The following is a 13,966-nucleotide window of genomic DNA, read 5'->3' as shown; positions in this document are numbered from 1 at the left end:
GGGGAAGCCTTTTAAATCAAAATTATAAAGAAGCATAAATACATAAATAACACGCAGCAAATATTTTGGCAATCCTGGTTGGGAGTTTTGGTGGACTGCAAATCCAAATGGTTTACCAAGTGCCAAAATGAGAAAGCCTGGTTTACTGAAAAGCTAATACCTTGGTTTGAAATCCATTAATGCTGCTGCTTTATACTCTGTACATGGTGAGTTTCTAGAACCATAGATTTTATGGTGGCCTAAATACCTCATAAGCATTTGCAAACGTAATCAAATTGAATAATTCAAAAGTCTGGCTTGCCAGCAAACTTGTGTACTGTTAATAGCAAACGAACTTTGAAGTTCATCAAGGTTTTACAAGCCTGCTAGTTACAGGCAAGACTTTAGGAAAGTACCCAGACAGAATAATGCTGCTATAAAGCAGAATCACATAGATGATTTCTGCTATACAGACACTTTGAGACCACCTGCTGCCAATGTCAACCTCCCATCGCCCGGTTCGGTCCCACAGAGTCGGCCTCCTCAGGGTGCCGTCAGCCAGGCAATGCCGGCTGGCGACCCCCAGGGGGAGAGCCTTCTCTGTGGGTGCACCGACCCTCTGGAACGAACTGCCCCCGGAGCTGCAGATGGCCCCTGACCTTCGGTCCTTCTGCCGTGACCTAAAGACCTGGTTATTCCAACGAGTGGGCCTGGACTGATCATGGTTTTTAAATTTGGTTTTTATTGGTTTAAATTGTTCTTATTTCTTATATTGTTTAATCCTCTTTTAATTTTTGTATTTATATCTTTTAACTTTTTATTGTTGTGAGCCACCCTGAGTCCTCAGGGAGAAGGGCGGCATATAAATTTAATAAACCTTAAACCTTAAATGAGTTTTATCCAATAGTTAAGCTGGTTTGTTTTCACCTATTATATTCTTTATTCATGAACACTGGAAGCTAGAATATATATTGCTTTTAAACTTTCTGCAAAGTAAGAACTTGACCTGCAAATTTATTTGTCTGAATGTGTTCTTCCTACAGATAGGTTTTTTCATATTAACAACATGCAATCTGTGCCACAGGTCTCTCACTATTCATCGAAGTACCAAAGAGTAATTACTGTTTGTGTTGCATCAGTCAGCTACTTAAATTTCATATATGTATGTACTAACAGATATTCAAGTTTATGCACAGAAAAACTAATAATTGTGCCCGCTTTCAAATGAAATTGCACAATGAAGGCTCATTGGATTGCAGAATCCCTTTCTATAAAAGTAATTGTCTTCCTCTAACTGCGTATAATAACAACAAACTATTCCCTTTCAAACATTACCAGAAATTTTGGCAACATCTTTTAGCAAACTCACAGTCCACAAGCTACTGTTCTATAACTGCTGCAGCTATTTGTATCAGTGAAACAACAACACATCAAAGGTTTCATTTATTTGGGTTGACAATTTATTTTACATTTGATCCACCCATACATATTCCTCCTGCCTTCTTCAGGCTCTCTTCCTGGCCATGCCTTCCCTATTCTATGCCCTGTAAAATCATTTGCATATTTGCTAATATTTTATTAATATACAGATAAAAGTAACATTTCCCTTAAGTCAGCCATGACTCCTGATAACATCACGAGCAAGTCTACAGAGGGTTGTTTTGTTTTGTTTTTGGCAACCCTACAGAGATAACCCATAGGCCCATGAGTAAAGGAGAACAGAATGATCTGGATAAAATTATTGAACCAGCAATCCTAGTTCACAGCTTCACTACGTGAAGTTTGTTCTTCCTATCCTACAATAAGCAGCAAGTTAGAATCGGAACATTGTGAAATTCTATTTCCAGTATTATTGTAGTATAGGGACCATATGACATAAGACACATTTGTGTCCCGGAAATCTTAATCAGTGTAAAGATACTTTCAAAGAGAGCATGGTGTCAGCTTCCAGCAGGAGAGTCGCCATCGCTTCATTTCATAGACTCTCTGCACATATCTACAGTAGCATCGGCATTTCTGTCCATTCTGTGTAGCAGAAAGCTAGTACTTTATCCTGTTGATCTCTGGTGTTGTTGAATGTCCTTAGATATCTGGTATGCATCAATGTATAAAATTTGTCTTTGTTTTGCTGGTAATTGCTGTTCCATCAGCAGAATGACATGACTTGATGCAGTCATATATAAAATAGATTTACCAGGATTGACTAGTTGTCTGTCACTAAGTTTTACTCATGGTTGAAAATAGTAGATTTTTCCTCGGAAAATAGAATTAAATTAGAATTGTCCACTGAAATTCTTTATTTGGAACATTATTGTATATTCTTTCTCCATATGCACATGGGAATTCTCTTTTATGATTTTTTCCCAGGGATTGGCCAGAATCAAGCCTGCTCAACTTCACAGCTAAAGGGTATAAAAATACTCAGCAGACTGAGTGGGATTCTAAGTGCTACAACTCTTAAGGTTAAAACAGCAGCCTGTTTTTTGAGAAAATCAAAGTTTGATTAACAACTTGCACTTACTTTGAAACATGCTAGTCTGAAAATCTGAGTCCTTAATGTATGCTAAAGCAATCATCTTTTTTTATTGGCTTCGGGAAGCTTTATCTTCACCACTGCAACACAGTGTTTTTGTTTCTAATTTTTCAAGAACATTATGTGTATAGATTATAACAAAGTATATTTAAAAATTAATTTCCCCACAGAATATCGGGAAAGACTAGAAGAGATAAGCAAATGTTAATACTTCATCCATTTAAAAGCACTCAATGTGCAGAATATTTTATGTTGCTTGGAAGCAATAAAGCCCAACTAACAGGAAAAAGGAAAAAAAAATTGAGTGGCAGCTATTCAAGATATTTTTACCATCAAGATCCTTGTTATGCACAAAATGTGTTACTTTCCAAAGGCCAACAATTTATTAAAGCAGCTTTTCTCAACTTGGTTGTCCCACAGAAGTATTTGATTGAAATCATCCTACATAAAGAAAGAAAGAAAGAAAGAAAGAAAGAAAGAAAGAAAGAAAGAAAGAAAGAAAGAAAGAAAGAAAGAGAGGGAGGGAGGGAGGGAGGGAGGGAGGGAGGGAGGGAGGGAGGGAGGAAGGAAGGAAGGAAGGAAGGAAGGAAGGAAGGAAGGAAGGAAGGAAGGAAGGAAACCAAAACCTCTAAAGTCAAGTGTTGTCGTTTCTTTCATTATTTCTTTATAATTTTTAATCCCATTTTATTATTTCTTTATTATTTAATTCAACTTGGACACTGCCTGACTCCAACTGACTCTGACCACCAACAGTAACATAAACTAACGCAAACCCAAAACAAATAGCATCCTAAACTCATGACAGTCCCAAAACGGTGTACAATTTTCCAAATGACATGCTTTTTTTTAAGTAAGGAGGCCAGTTTTGCACAAGCGATGTTGAGATATTTAGAGAGCTAACTAAGGATGGCAGAAGCAGGAGTTATATGACATGCCTACAGCTACTGAAAATAAAGAAAATATGTCAGATGGTAAATACATCACAGCATTGCCAACACTTAGATCTACATCCAAAAGCCCTAGTGGGCTGAAATCTGCTGCCCATTTTCCCAAATCATCTTTTTCCTGTGTGAAAAAGCTCCCATTTTCTCCCTTGCTGTCAATGTACTTTACTAAAGAAATAGTTAATGTTATTTGGCATATTTTAGGGTTGCAAATAGCAGAGGATGTCAGTTTTGCTTCCTTTGCCCAGCTCTTCATTATTGTATGATTTCCTGGGCTGATGGTGGCCCTACTTTCTTGCCTGCAAAATCTCCTTGGGTGTTCTGTACCAGCCTGCTGCCGGCCCTGCAGAAAAGGTAGGGACAACCCCTTTTACAAGAAGGCAAGAGGCTGGAATTAAGCCTGCCAAATTTATTGATACAAAAACAAACAAGACACGAACCAAGAAACAGGAGCTTTTCAAGCGGTTGCCTTCAGCAAACCAGCCCTCCCACGCATTCCCCTTTTATACTGTACAGTTTAGGGCGTGGCTTCTCTCTGCCTCCTTCCGAGGTGCCCCATTGCCTTCCTCTGTTTACTCCTGATTGACTGCCTCCTGCGTTGGGCATCCTTGAACAGGGCCAGCTGTGGGTCATCTTCATCCACGCTGTCAGGCTCACACAGCTGGGTCTCTGTCGTGACCAGGTGGGAGGGGCCTGGCTGAGGGCTCTCATCAGCAAGCTCTTCAACACCCCCCTCCTCCTCCTCTGAGTCGTCCGACCCAACTGCCGAACCCACAGGCTGACCCTGAATCACAACACTGGGAGACATTCCAGGAGAAAGTTTTATGCTAGGATTTATATGAAGAAGTGGAGCCTGCCTACCAGTTAAAAATGACTGTGTGAAGTCAGGACTCTTACGTGCCTTGACAAATCTTGTAACGGCAGTAATGAAGGAAGATAGAATTTGGGAGAAAAAAAAATAAGCAAACTCTTCTCCACCATATTGGTTAACAGGACTACAGGGGGAAAAATCATTACTATCTACAGGTAGTCCTTGACTTACAACCATTCATTTAGTGACTGTTTGAAGTTACAATGGCACTGAAAAAGTGACATATGGCTGTTTTTCCCACTTACAACTATTGCAGCATCCCCGTGGTCACGTGATCAAAATTTGGACGCTTGGCAACTGGCACATATTTATGACGGTTGCAGTCTCCCAGGGTCACGTGGTCACCTTTTGCGACCTTCTGACAAGCAAAGTCAATGGGGAATCGAATTCTACTTTATAACTGCATTACTAACTTAACCACTGTTACTAACTTCACAACTGTCTTGCTTAGCAATAGAAATTTTGGTTCCAAAATTTTGGTCGTAAGTCGAGGGCTAGCTGTATTCACAAAGCCCATGTCATATGGAAAGCGAAATTAAAAAGAAGCTACCTTTAGTTTGCTGCAATTTCAACCCCATTACAGGTCCCCGACTTACGACCACAACTGAGCCCCAAATCTCTATTGCTAAGCAAAACATTTGCTAAGTTGTCCTCACTTTACGACCTTTCTTGCCACAGTTGTTCAGTGAATCACTGCAGTTGTTAACTTGGTAACATGGTTGTTTAAGTGGATCAGGCTTCCCTATTGACCTTGTTTGTAAGAAGGTCACAAAAGGTGACCATGTAATCCTGGGACACTGCAACCATCATAAATATGAACCAGTTGCCAAGCCTTTGAATTTTGATCAAATGACCGTGGGGATGCTGCAATTGTCTTAAGTTTGAAAACAGTCATAAGTCATTTTTTTCAGTGCCATTGTAACTTTGAATGGTCACTAAATGAACTACAAAACATTGAGGGCTACCTGCATTAAAAAGGTAAGGTAAAGGTTCCCCCGCACATGCGTGCTAGTCGTTTCCAACTCTAGGGCCGGTGCTCATCTCCGTTTCAAAGCCAAAGAGCCAGCGTTTGTCCAAAGACATCTCCGCGGTCATGTGGCCGGCATGACTAGACGCCAAAGGCGCACAGAACGCTGTTACCTTCCCACCGGAGTGGTCCCTATTTTTCTACTTGCATTTTTATGTGCTTTCAAACTGCTAGGTTGGCAGAAGCTGGGACGAGTAACAGGCACTCACTCTGTTACGCGGCACTCGGGATTCAACCCGCCAAACCGCCGACCTTCTGATCGACAAGCTCAGCGTCCTAACCCACTGAGCCACCGCGTCCCTTACCTGCATTATTTATCCATTATTTCTTTACTCATTTTCTCCAAGTTGTAATTGATACCACCTCTCTAAGGTCAGCCTTCCTCATGCATTATAACAATATTTCCCAGAGTCCCCAGACTACATTAGGTGAAAAATTCAAGGAATTACAGTTGCAGCAGTTTGAAAAGTTCTGGGATTGGAGAAGGCTAATTGTCAGCCTTGAGAGTCTGAAAGTATATCTGAAGGGCAGAGACATCTAGCTTTAGCCACAGAAACCCTATTTTGTCTATCCTAGCTTTCAGTTGTTTCCCTTCAGGCCCCTTGCTTTGCCCTGCAAATTGCTGGAATGGTCATGTGGTGGTTGTTGTTGTCAAAGAGCTCATAGAATCCTGACTCAGAGCAGCAATAGGTTCAAGGCTAACTCCCTTTTCTTGTTGTAGATATCAATCAGACCTTTATTAAGGTCACAGGCCAGCATAAGAAGAGTGGAATATAAACAACAATTTTTAAAAGGCTAAAGATATTATATACCTACGCAAGCACCCACACACACCAGCATAAGGAGGGTGGCGTTCACAGGATTAAAGAAGTATAATAGATAAAAGTCTAAGAGTCTTTAAAAATCTAAAGGGAGAGGTAGGAACATTAGATGGATGTAGGGGAACTTAAAAACTAGTATAGGGCAGACTAAATCTATCACAATGCAAGGAATTTGCAAATAACAAATTAGATGCTCGTTAAGATTAGTTTATGACACAGGTCCTCAACGATGGATTTTAAGTAGTGGTGGGATTCAGCTAGTTCGCACCACTTTGGCAGAACTGGTAGCTAATTTTTAGTTGCCCAAGCCCAGAATGGACTTCCGGAAGCGGCATCCGCACAGGGAACCGGTTGTTCACATATTTGAATCCCACCACTGATTTTAAGCACTGCTGCCCAGAACCTGGCAACATTATATGTTGTAGCAGGATCTGCAAGCAACAGGAAGGTGTGGAATTGTCCTACGCACTCTAGGTATTTATATTGTAATGGTGAGATGACACTAGTATGAACCTCTCTGTAATACAGGCACTGGAAAAGTACATGCTATGTTGCTTCTATGTGTCCAGAGTAACAAGGGCATTGTCTCTCTGGGCAAGGAATTTTCCTGTTATCGGCCTTCAAGGACAGCTGAGGGCATGACATTGTATCGGAGTAAAGGCCTCTGGTGGTTAGGTATTTTTAGTTAACTATGTCACAGGGGAGGCAGAGTATTCATTGGCAATAAAGTTTAGGGACCTGGCTAGCTCCAATTAGTGCTCTGTGTCTGTTACACACTGTTTAATGAGAGCCTTGGCCTGATCATCACAACCCATGCTGCATGGAAAACCTGGAGAGAAGCCCAAGGATGAGATTTTAGCTGCCACTGTTTTTGCACAGTGGACTGAAAGTCATCCCTCATAGTTAGTTAGGCAAGACCAAAGGAGCGGGGGAAAGATAGGATCCAATCTGGGTTGGTCACCAGGACCAGTAGCTTTGTCTTCTGAGCTTTTGGACTAGAGCCCATCTTCAGTGCACACACTTTGCTAGAGAGAAGTTCCCTAAAGGTGGGAAATCCAAAAGCTCAGAAGACAAAGCCGCTGGTCTCAGTGATTGACCCAGATTGGATCCTGCAACATTATCCTGGGACACATATATTTGCCTTCATTTGTGACAAAAAGGATAGTCTGAGCTAATAGTTGAGTATGTCACCCTCACTCTAGATCAGGGATCCCCAACCCCCAGTTCATGGACCAGTATGCCAATCAACCGATCCGGACAAACAAGCAAAGCCCCATCTGCAGGATGCAGGCAGCACACAAAACCACACCCCCTCCAGTCTGTGGAAAAACCTCTCTCCATGGAACCGGTCCCTGATGCCCAAACTTTTGGGGACCTCTGCTCTAAGATGCCACTTTCATGAGGCCTGTCTCCAGTCTCAGGATGGCATTAGAAACCCATTTTGGGACTTGAAAGGCTGACCTTAGAAATTTAGATCGAACAAGTTCTATTGACCCAAAATTGGGGAGGAGGCTCAGGAGCACTATAAAGAAGTTGTGTTATTGGCTTAGCTTCAAATAGTTTGAGTGCAGCAGGTTATAGTAGCCACCTCTTGAGTAATTTGAGGCTGAAATTTTCAGCAGTGAAGTCTCCATGGTGATCCCTATGGTTGGCAGCATGAAGGACTATTCCCAGGTATTGAAACAGGAGACCTGCTCAACCTTGCATTACTCTGTTAGTTCTCTCAAGATTCTTTTAAGGCCAATAGATTGCTCTTGAAAATGTTACTACATTATCTGTATAGATTAAAACAGAGATGTAAGTCTTCCAGCAAGCTTTGAGTGTTGGTTTGGGAATGTGTGAAAGTTCATGTTGAGAAGATGGCCCACTATGGAGTTAATATAGAAATTGAATAACAGTGGGGTCAGTATAAAGCCTTGCTTTATGCCTTACTCAGTTCCAATGCCATTGGTGAGGTGCTCCTGGGAGTTATTTTTCTTATTTTGAGTGAAGTCCCTTCATGTAGCACACGTATTAAATGAAGTAGATGTTGATCATTCAAAGAGGCTTCTAGTTTTTCCCACAATTTAACTTGGGATGTTGAAGTTTGAGAAGTTGCTTTGAAGTCTATGGAAGCAGCATATAGGGAAGTTTGAGGGAAGAAGCATTTTTCTATGAAATAATGGAATACAAGGCATTGATCAATGGTAAATCAGCCTCTCCTAAAGCAGATGCCTTTGCAAACAACACCAAGCTGGCAGGAACAGCTAACACTTCAGAAGATAGGCTTAAGTTACAGAAGGACCTTGACAGACTTGAACATCGGGCACTATCTAACAAAATGGAATTCAATGGTGAAAAAAGTAAGGTTCTACATTTAGGCAAGAAAAACCAAATGCACAGGTACACTATAGGTGGTACCTTGCTCAATAGTAGTAATTGTGAGAGGAATCTCGGAGTCCCAGTGGACAATCACTTAAGTATGAGCCAGCAGTGTGCTGCAGCTGCCAAAAAAGCCAACACAGTGCTAGGCTGCATTAACACAGAGATAGAATCAAGATCACATGAAGTGTTAATGCCACTTTATAATGACTTGGTAAGGCCATACTTGGAATACTGCATCCAGTTTTGGTCACCACGATGTAAAAAAGATGTTGAGACTCTAGAAAGAGTACAGAGAAGAGTAACAAAGATGATTAGGGGACTGGAGGCTAAAATATATAAAGAACAGTTGCTGGAATTGGCTATGTCTAGTTTAATGAAGAGAAGGACAAGGGGGGACATGATAATAGCAGTGTTCCGATATCTCAGGGGTTGCCACAAAGAAGAGGAAGTCAAGCTATTCTCCAAAGCACCTGAAGGCAGGACAACATCTATATGTTGCCGCTGGGCGAGATCATTCGTGGTTTCGGGGTGGGGTATCATGAGTACGCTGATGATACCCAACTTTTTTTCTCCACCCCAAACCAACCCAGCGATGCCCTCGCCGTGATGTCCCGTTGCCTGGAAGCGGTCCGGGTCTGGATGGGGAGAAACAGGCTTCATCTCAATCCTGCCAAGACTGAGTGGCTGTGCATACCGGCATCTCGGGTCAACCAGACTATTCCATCTCTAACGATGGGGGGGTGAGGTGTTACCCCCATTGATAGGGCTCGCAACTTGGGCATCCTCCTGGATTCATGGCTCAATTTTGAAGATCATATAGGAGCCGTGACCAGGGGGGCTTTTGCCCAGGTTTGCCTGGTGCACCAGTTGCGACCCTACCTGGACCGAGATGCCCTACGCACAGTCACTCATGTGCTCGTGACCTCCCGTTTAGACTACTGCAACGCTCTCTACATGGGGCTGCCCCTGCGGACCACCCGGAGGCTTCAGCTGCTGCAGAATGCAGCCGCGCGAGTCATGATGGGGGTCTCCCGATACTCCCATGTAACACCTCTACTCCGCGAGCTGCATTGGCTTCCGGTTGCCCTTTGGGTGAGATTCAAGGTGCTGGTGATGACCTATAAAGCCCTAAATGGCGAGGGTCCGGGATATCTGAGGGAACACCTGCTGCCAGCTCCCTTCGTCCAGTGTGCTCCCACAGGGAGGGTCTTCTCAGGGTGCCGCCGGTTAAAGATTGCCGGCGGGTAACACCCAGGGATAGGGCCTTCTCAGTGGGGGCGCCTGCCCTTTGGAACCAGCTGCCCGTGGAGCTTAGGACTGCCCCCGACCTCCGTTCATTCTGCTGGGACCTGAAGACCTGGCTCTTCGAGCTCTCTGGCCCAGGCTGAGAATTTTTAATTTTAATTTTAACTGGGGTTTTTATTTTCTCTCAGAGTTTCATTTAATCTTTTTTAATTGTTTTAACTTTTGTATTGATTTTCTTTTAAATATCCTGTAAACCGCCCTGAGTCCTTCGGGAAAGGGCGGTATATAAATCTAAAAAATAAATAAATAAATAAATAAATAAATAAATAAATAAATAAATAAATAAATAAGAAGCAATGGATGGAAACTAACCAAAGAGAGAAGCAACCTAGAACTAAGGAGAAATTTCCTGCCAGTTGGAACAATTAAGCAGTGGAACAACTTACTTCCAGAAGTTGTAAATGCTCCAACACTGGAAGTTTTTAAGAAGAGATTGGACAACCATTTGTCTGAAATGGTATAGGGTTTCCTGCCTGAGTGGAGGGTTGGACTAGATGACCTCCAAGGTCCCTTCCAACACCATTATTGTTGTTGTTGTTGCTGCTGCTGCTGCTGCTGCTGTTGTTGTTATTAGTATTAGTATTATTAGTTCCAGACAGGAATTATTAGTATTATTAGTTCCATTGAACTGGAATTTCAATTGTAATGTCCTACATAAAGTTTGCTGATGGTGTTGAGGAGGCTAATTAGTCTATAATTGATAGGCTCACCCTTTACACTGTAAATGAAGAAATCAGTTTCCCTAGAAATAACATTTCACAACTTATCATTTTACCAGAGTGATGAAAATAGATGAAACACGATCTTCAGGATTATTTAGAGGCCTGGGAAAGTTTAAAGGGAAGTTAGCAGTTTTCAATATAATTTTACCAGAAGTCTGTTTCAGAATTTAGAACTGGATTTAAAACTAAATCGGATCCAATAAGTACATACCGTAGTTAGAATTTCTAGTCAAAAGCAGCCTTACATACATTCTTCCCTTTGAATGGTATCAGCAGTTATCTGATTTGGGGATAAAGAAAATTGATATCCTTTGCCTCCTGAAATTTTCTCTCCCAGAGTGTAGAGGCCTCCAAATTCTTTTCAAAGGCACTGTGTCATTGTAGTGAAAATCCATTCATCTGAAGGTAAATAGGGCAAGACTGACAATACATAGATCATTCCTGTCCATAAAAAGATGCAGCTGGTATACTAACGTATGTTGGAAAAAAAGTATTTCCAGCCATCATTGCCACTTATCATTGCCACCTGATTCAGCCTAGCCAAGAGCAGAAGTATAGTATAGGTTTTCTATTACAGTCAGGGACCAGATTTCTGTAGGTTAATAAAATAAATGAATTCCATTTCAAATGAAATAAAATATAAACATACAATTGTAGCTTCATCTTCAAGGCGACCAAGTAATGCAGGCTTTACAGATGGTCTAACACTGTTTGCTCCATTCAAGGAAATGAATTTATATTAGTCTGACAGGATCAGAGCAGCTCTACATAAAAGCTGTTAAATTAACTTCAAAAGAGCAGGCATTGGATACCAAAAGCAGTCTCAAGGCACTAACTTCTTCCTAAAGTGGGAATAATACATTGTCCATGTACTCAAGCAACATTCTGCCGCCTCTTCCCAGGAAGAGCAATCTTTTTAATAGATGACTCACACTTGTATATTTCTAAATGCTGCCTCACAAACCCCATGATTACAGTAGAGGAAGAGAGACAAAACAATATATCATTCCTCACCTTTCCAATATTGAAATGTCAATATTTATAAGTGGGAATAAGCTTCGGTCCAAAAGTCAAAAAGCTTATAAAAAATAAGGTTACCATCCCATCATGCCTCCTTGCAATCGTCTTCCCCTCTTTCCTTGAGACCCAATAAGTAGTCATAACAGCTCCAAAAACAATACAGGTAATCCTTGACTTGCAGCCATTCATTTAGTGACTGTTCAAACTTACACTTACAACCACTGCAGCGTCCCCACAGGTCAAGTGATCAAATTTCAGATGCTCGGCAACTGGTTCATATTGATGATGGTGGCAGTGTGCCCAGGGTCATGTGATGACCTTCTGAGACCTTCTGGCAAGCAAATTCAATGGGGAGGCCAGATTCACTTAACAACCTAACAACTGCAGTGTTTCATTTAACAACGCTGGGAAGAAAGGTCATAAACATGGGACAAAACTCGCTTATCAACTTAGAAATACACATTTTTGCTGATTGTAAGCGGGGGGGGGCTACCTCTATGAGGATCCTTGCAGTAAATTAAAAGCTTGGTTCAATCAGCCACATAGTTTTACTTTTGTAAAGCATCAGCAGAAAGCAAGAGCAGAGATCCTGGTCCTCCCAGAATCCATGTCCCAGGCTGATGTAGCTTAATTTTCTTCTCACAACATTCAGTGGAAGCATTTCCACTGTGGTAAGAAGTGGAGGAAAACCAAGGTAGAGAACAAAAACATTGTACCCAGTCTGTGACCAAACCTTGAAAATCTTCGTAAGAAAGCCAGGGCACTGTGGTATTGAAAAGGAATGTGGCATTATCTCTGCCAAGTCTTGTGGATATCATAAATGCTAGTGTCTCCAGATAAAGGTCAACAACACGGTTAAGGTTCACTAACCAATTTCCAGAATCGAAACCCATGGAACAAAAGAACAGCATTTATCAAAGCAGGAACTGCAAGGCTCCTTTGTGCCAAGAGGCACATTCAGTCTTGTACGGAATGTCAAAGAGTGGGCAGGGCCGAGAGAGAAAGAGGTATACGGCCACACATATCCCCCAGTGCTAATTTTTCTAGCTGATTAATCACTCGTTTATTCAAATTACACCAAAGTTTTATCCTGTCCCGTTCTACAGTACATCAATGAGAGGTAAAGCCCTAATTAAATTCCCCAACAGTGAAAGTGGGCTTGGTAGATTAATATAATATAAGTCAACTAAAGACAAAGAAAAACAAAAGAAAAAAACGATAGGAGCAAAACACTCTAGTCTAGTCCCATCCCTTTCGTTAGCATTAGAATGAAATCGACCAGACCAAACATGCAGAATAATTAGATGATGGTGATGATGTAGCTTCCCTCTAAAAATCAGGGACAAACTTTATTTTCACCAGTTTTCACAAGAAAATGAAGAGGGAGGTCCTGAAGCTGTAGGAAGATACATTCAGCCCAAAAGTTGCTAACGCCTGATCTATAGCTTAAAACCTTTTCTGGCCACATAGTATTTCCTACACTACTCAGCTATAGGCTGCTTTCACAACGCCAATGGAAAATTTAGCCTATTATTCATCATATAAGAATTTGGAAGTATCACAGCTAAGCCAGTTTAATCATACATTTTATGCTTTGGCATTCAAACAAACAAGTGTATCAAGACAGGAACTTCACCACTACACTTGGCCATATCGTTTTCAAATTAAAATTTAGTTTTATACTTTCTGGTTACTATATAGTAAAGATCAGTTAGGTCCCTCCTGGAAGACCCTTTTCTATAAAAATCAAAGACAGCAAACTCTGAGCACAGAGTTATTTGACACAGACAACTAAGTCAATATTTGGAACCTTGCTAATTTACCTACTACTGAACAATACTCAGAATTGTCTCGTAATGAGACTGAAAGTACAAGGGATCCCAAAACTTTTGTGTTCAGAAATGTCAGCGGAGAATAAAATAAAATATAGTATTACTCCTGTGTTTATTGCTTAAGAATATTTGCCTTTGCCTCAGTTAGGTACTTTGTATCTTATTATTTCAGTAAGTTAAGGACTGTTGTTTCTACTCACCAAACCTTAAGGAGAATGTAGCCAATGTCCAGACGGAGCCATAGAATTATGGCTTTTTAAGACCTGAAGTCCTAATTAATTTAGTGCCTCCCACTTGGAGGAGAGCCAAGTGGTAGTGATAAGGCAGTGTGCACTGGAATTCTTGTTTATAATCAATAAATTAGGGACCTGAAGCATTCCAGCCCTAGCACATTGAGAGAAGTCAGCTATGATCATTTCTAATTCACATGGCTGGGGAAAAAATCCTTTTTGAGAAAATTCTGGGCTGTTTCTGGCTTATTCAAAGGCAAAAGGTTTTTCCTGTAGTCCGTTATGGATGTGTTTGAAGCGGAGACTAAACAATAATTT

The 13,966-nt window shown here is 41.3% G+C and overlaps 1 protein-coding gene across 2 annotated transcripts in view; it reads right to left on the bottom strand.

Annotated features, from left to right (window-relative positions):
* The window catches only part of RNF144B (ring finger protein 144B), a 58,189-nt gene extending 44,552 nt beyond the window's left edge, over nt 1-13,637 (bottom strand). The window contains exon 1 of one of the 2 annotated variants that reach the window (XM_083359499.1): nt 13,619-13,637. Coding sequence is in view for 1 of the 2 variants with exons in the window: in XM_083359498.1 (XP_083215624.1) it covers nt 8,108-8,123 (16 nt within the window). In the remaining variant the exon portion in view is untranslated. Of the gene's footprint in view, nt 1-8,107; nt 8,139-13,618 lie in introns of those variants that run through there. The other variant, XM_083359498.1, reaches the window with a different exon arrangement.
* Nucleotides 13,638-13,966: the final 329 nt, after the last annotated feature.

This window comes from Vipera ursinii (assembly GCF_947247035.1).
Source record: "Vipera ursinii genome assembly, chromosome: 3".
NCBI classification, from domain to species: domain Eukaryota; kingdom Metazoa; phylum Chordata; class Lepidosauria; order Squamata; family Viperidae; genus Vipera; species Vipera ursinii.
This window is presented reverse-complemented; position numbering and strand designations above follow the sequence as displayed.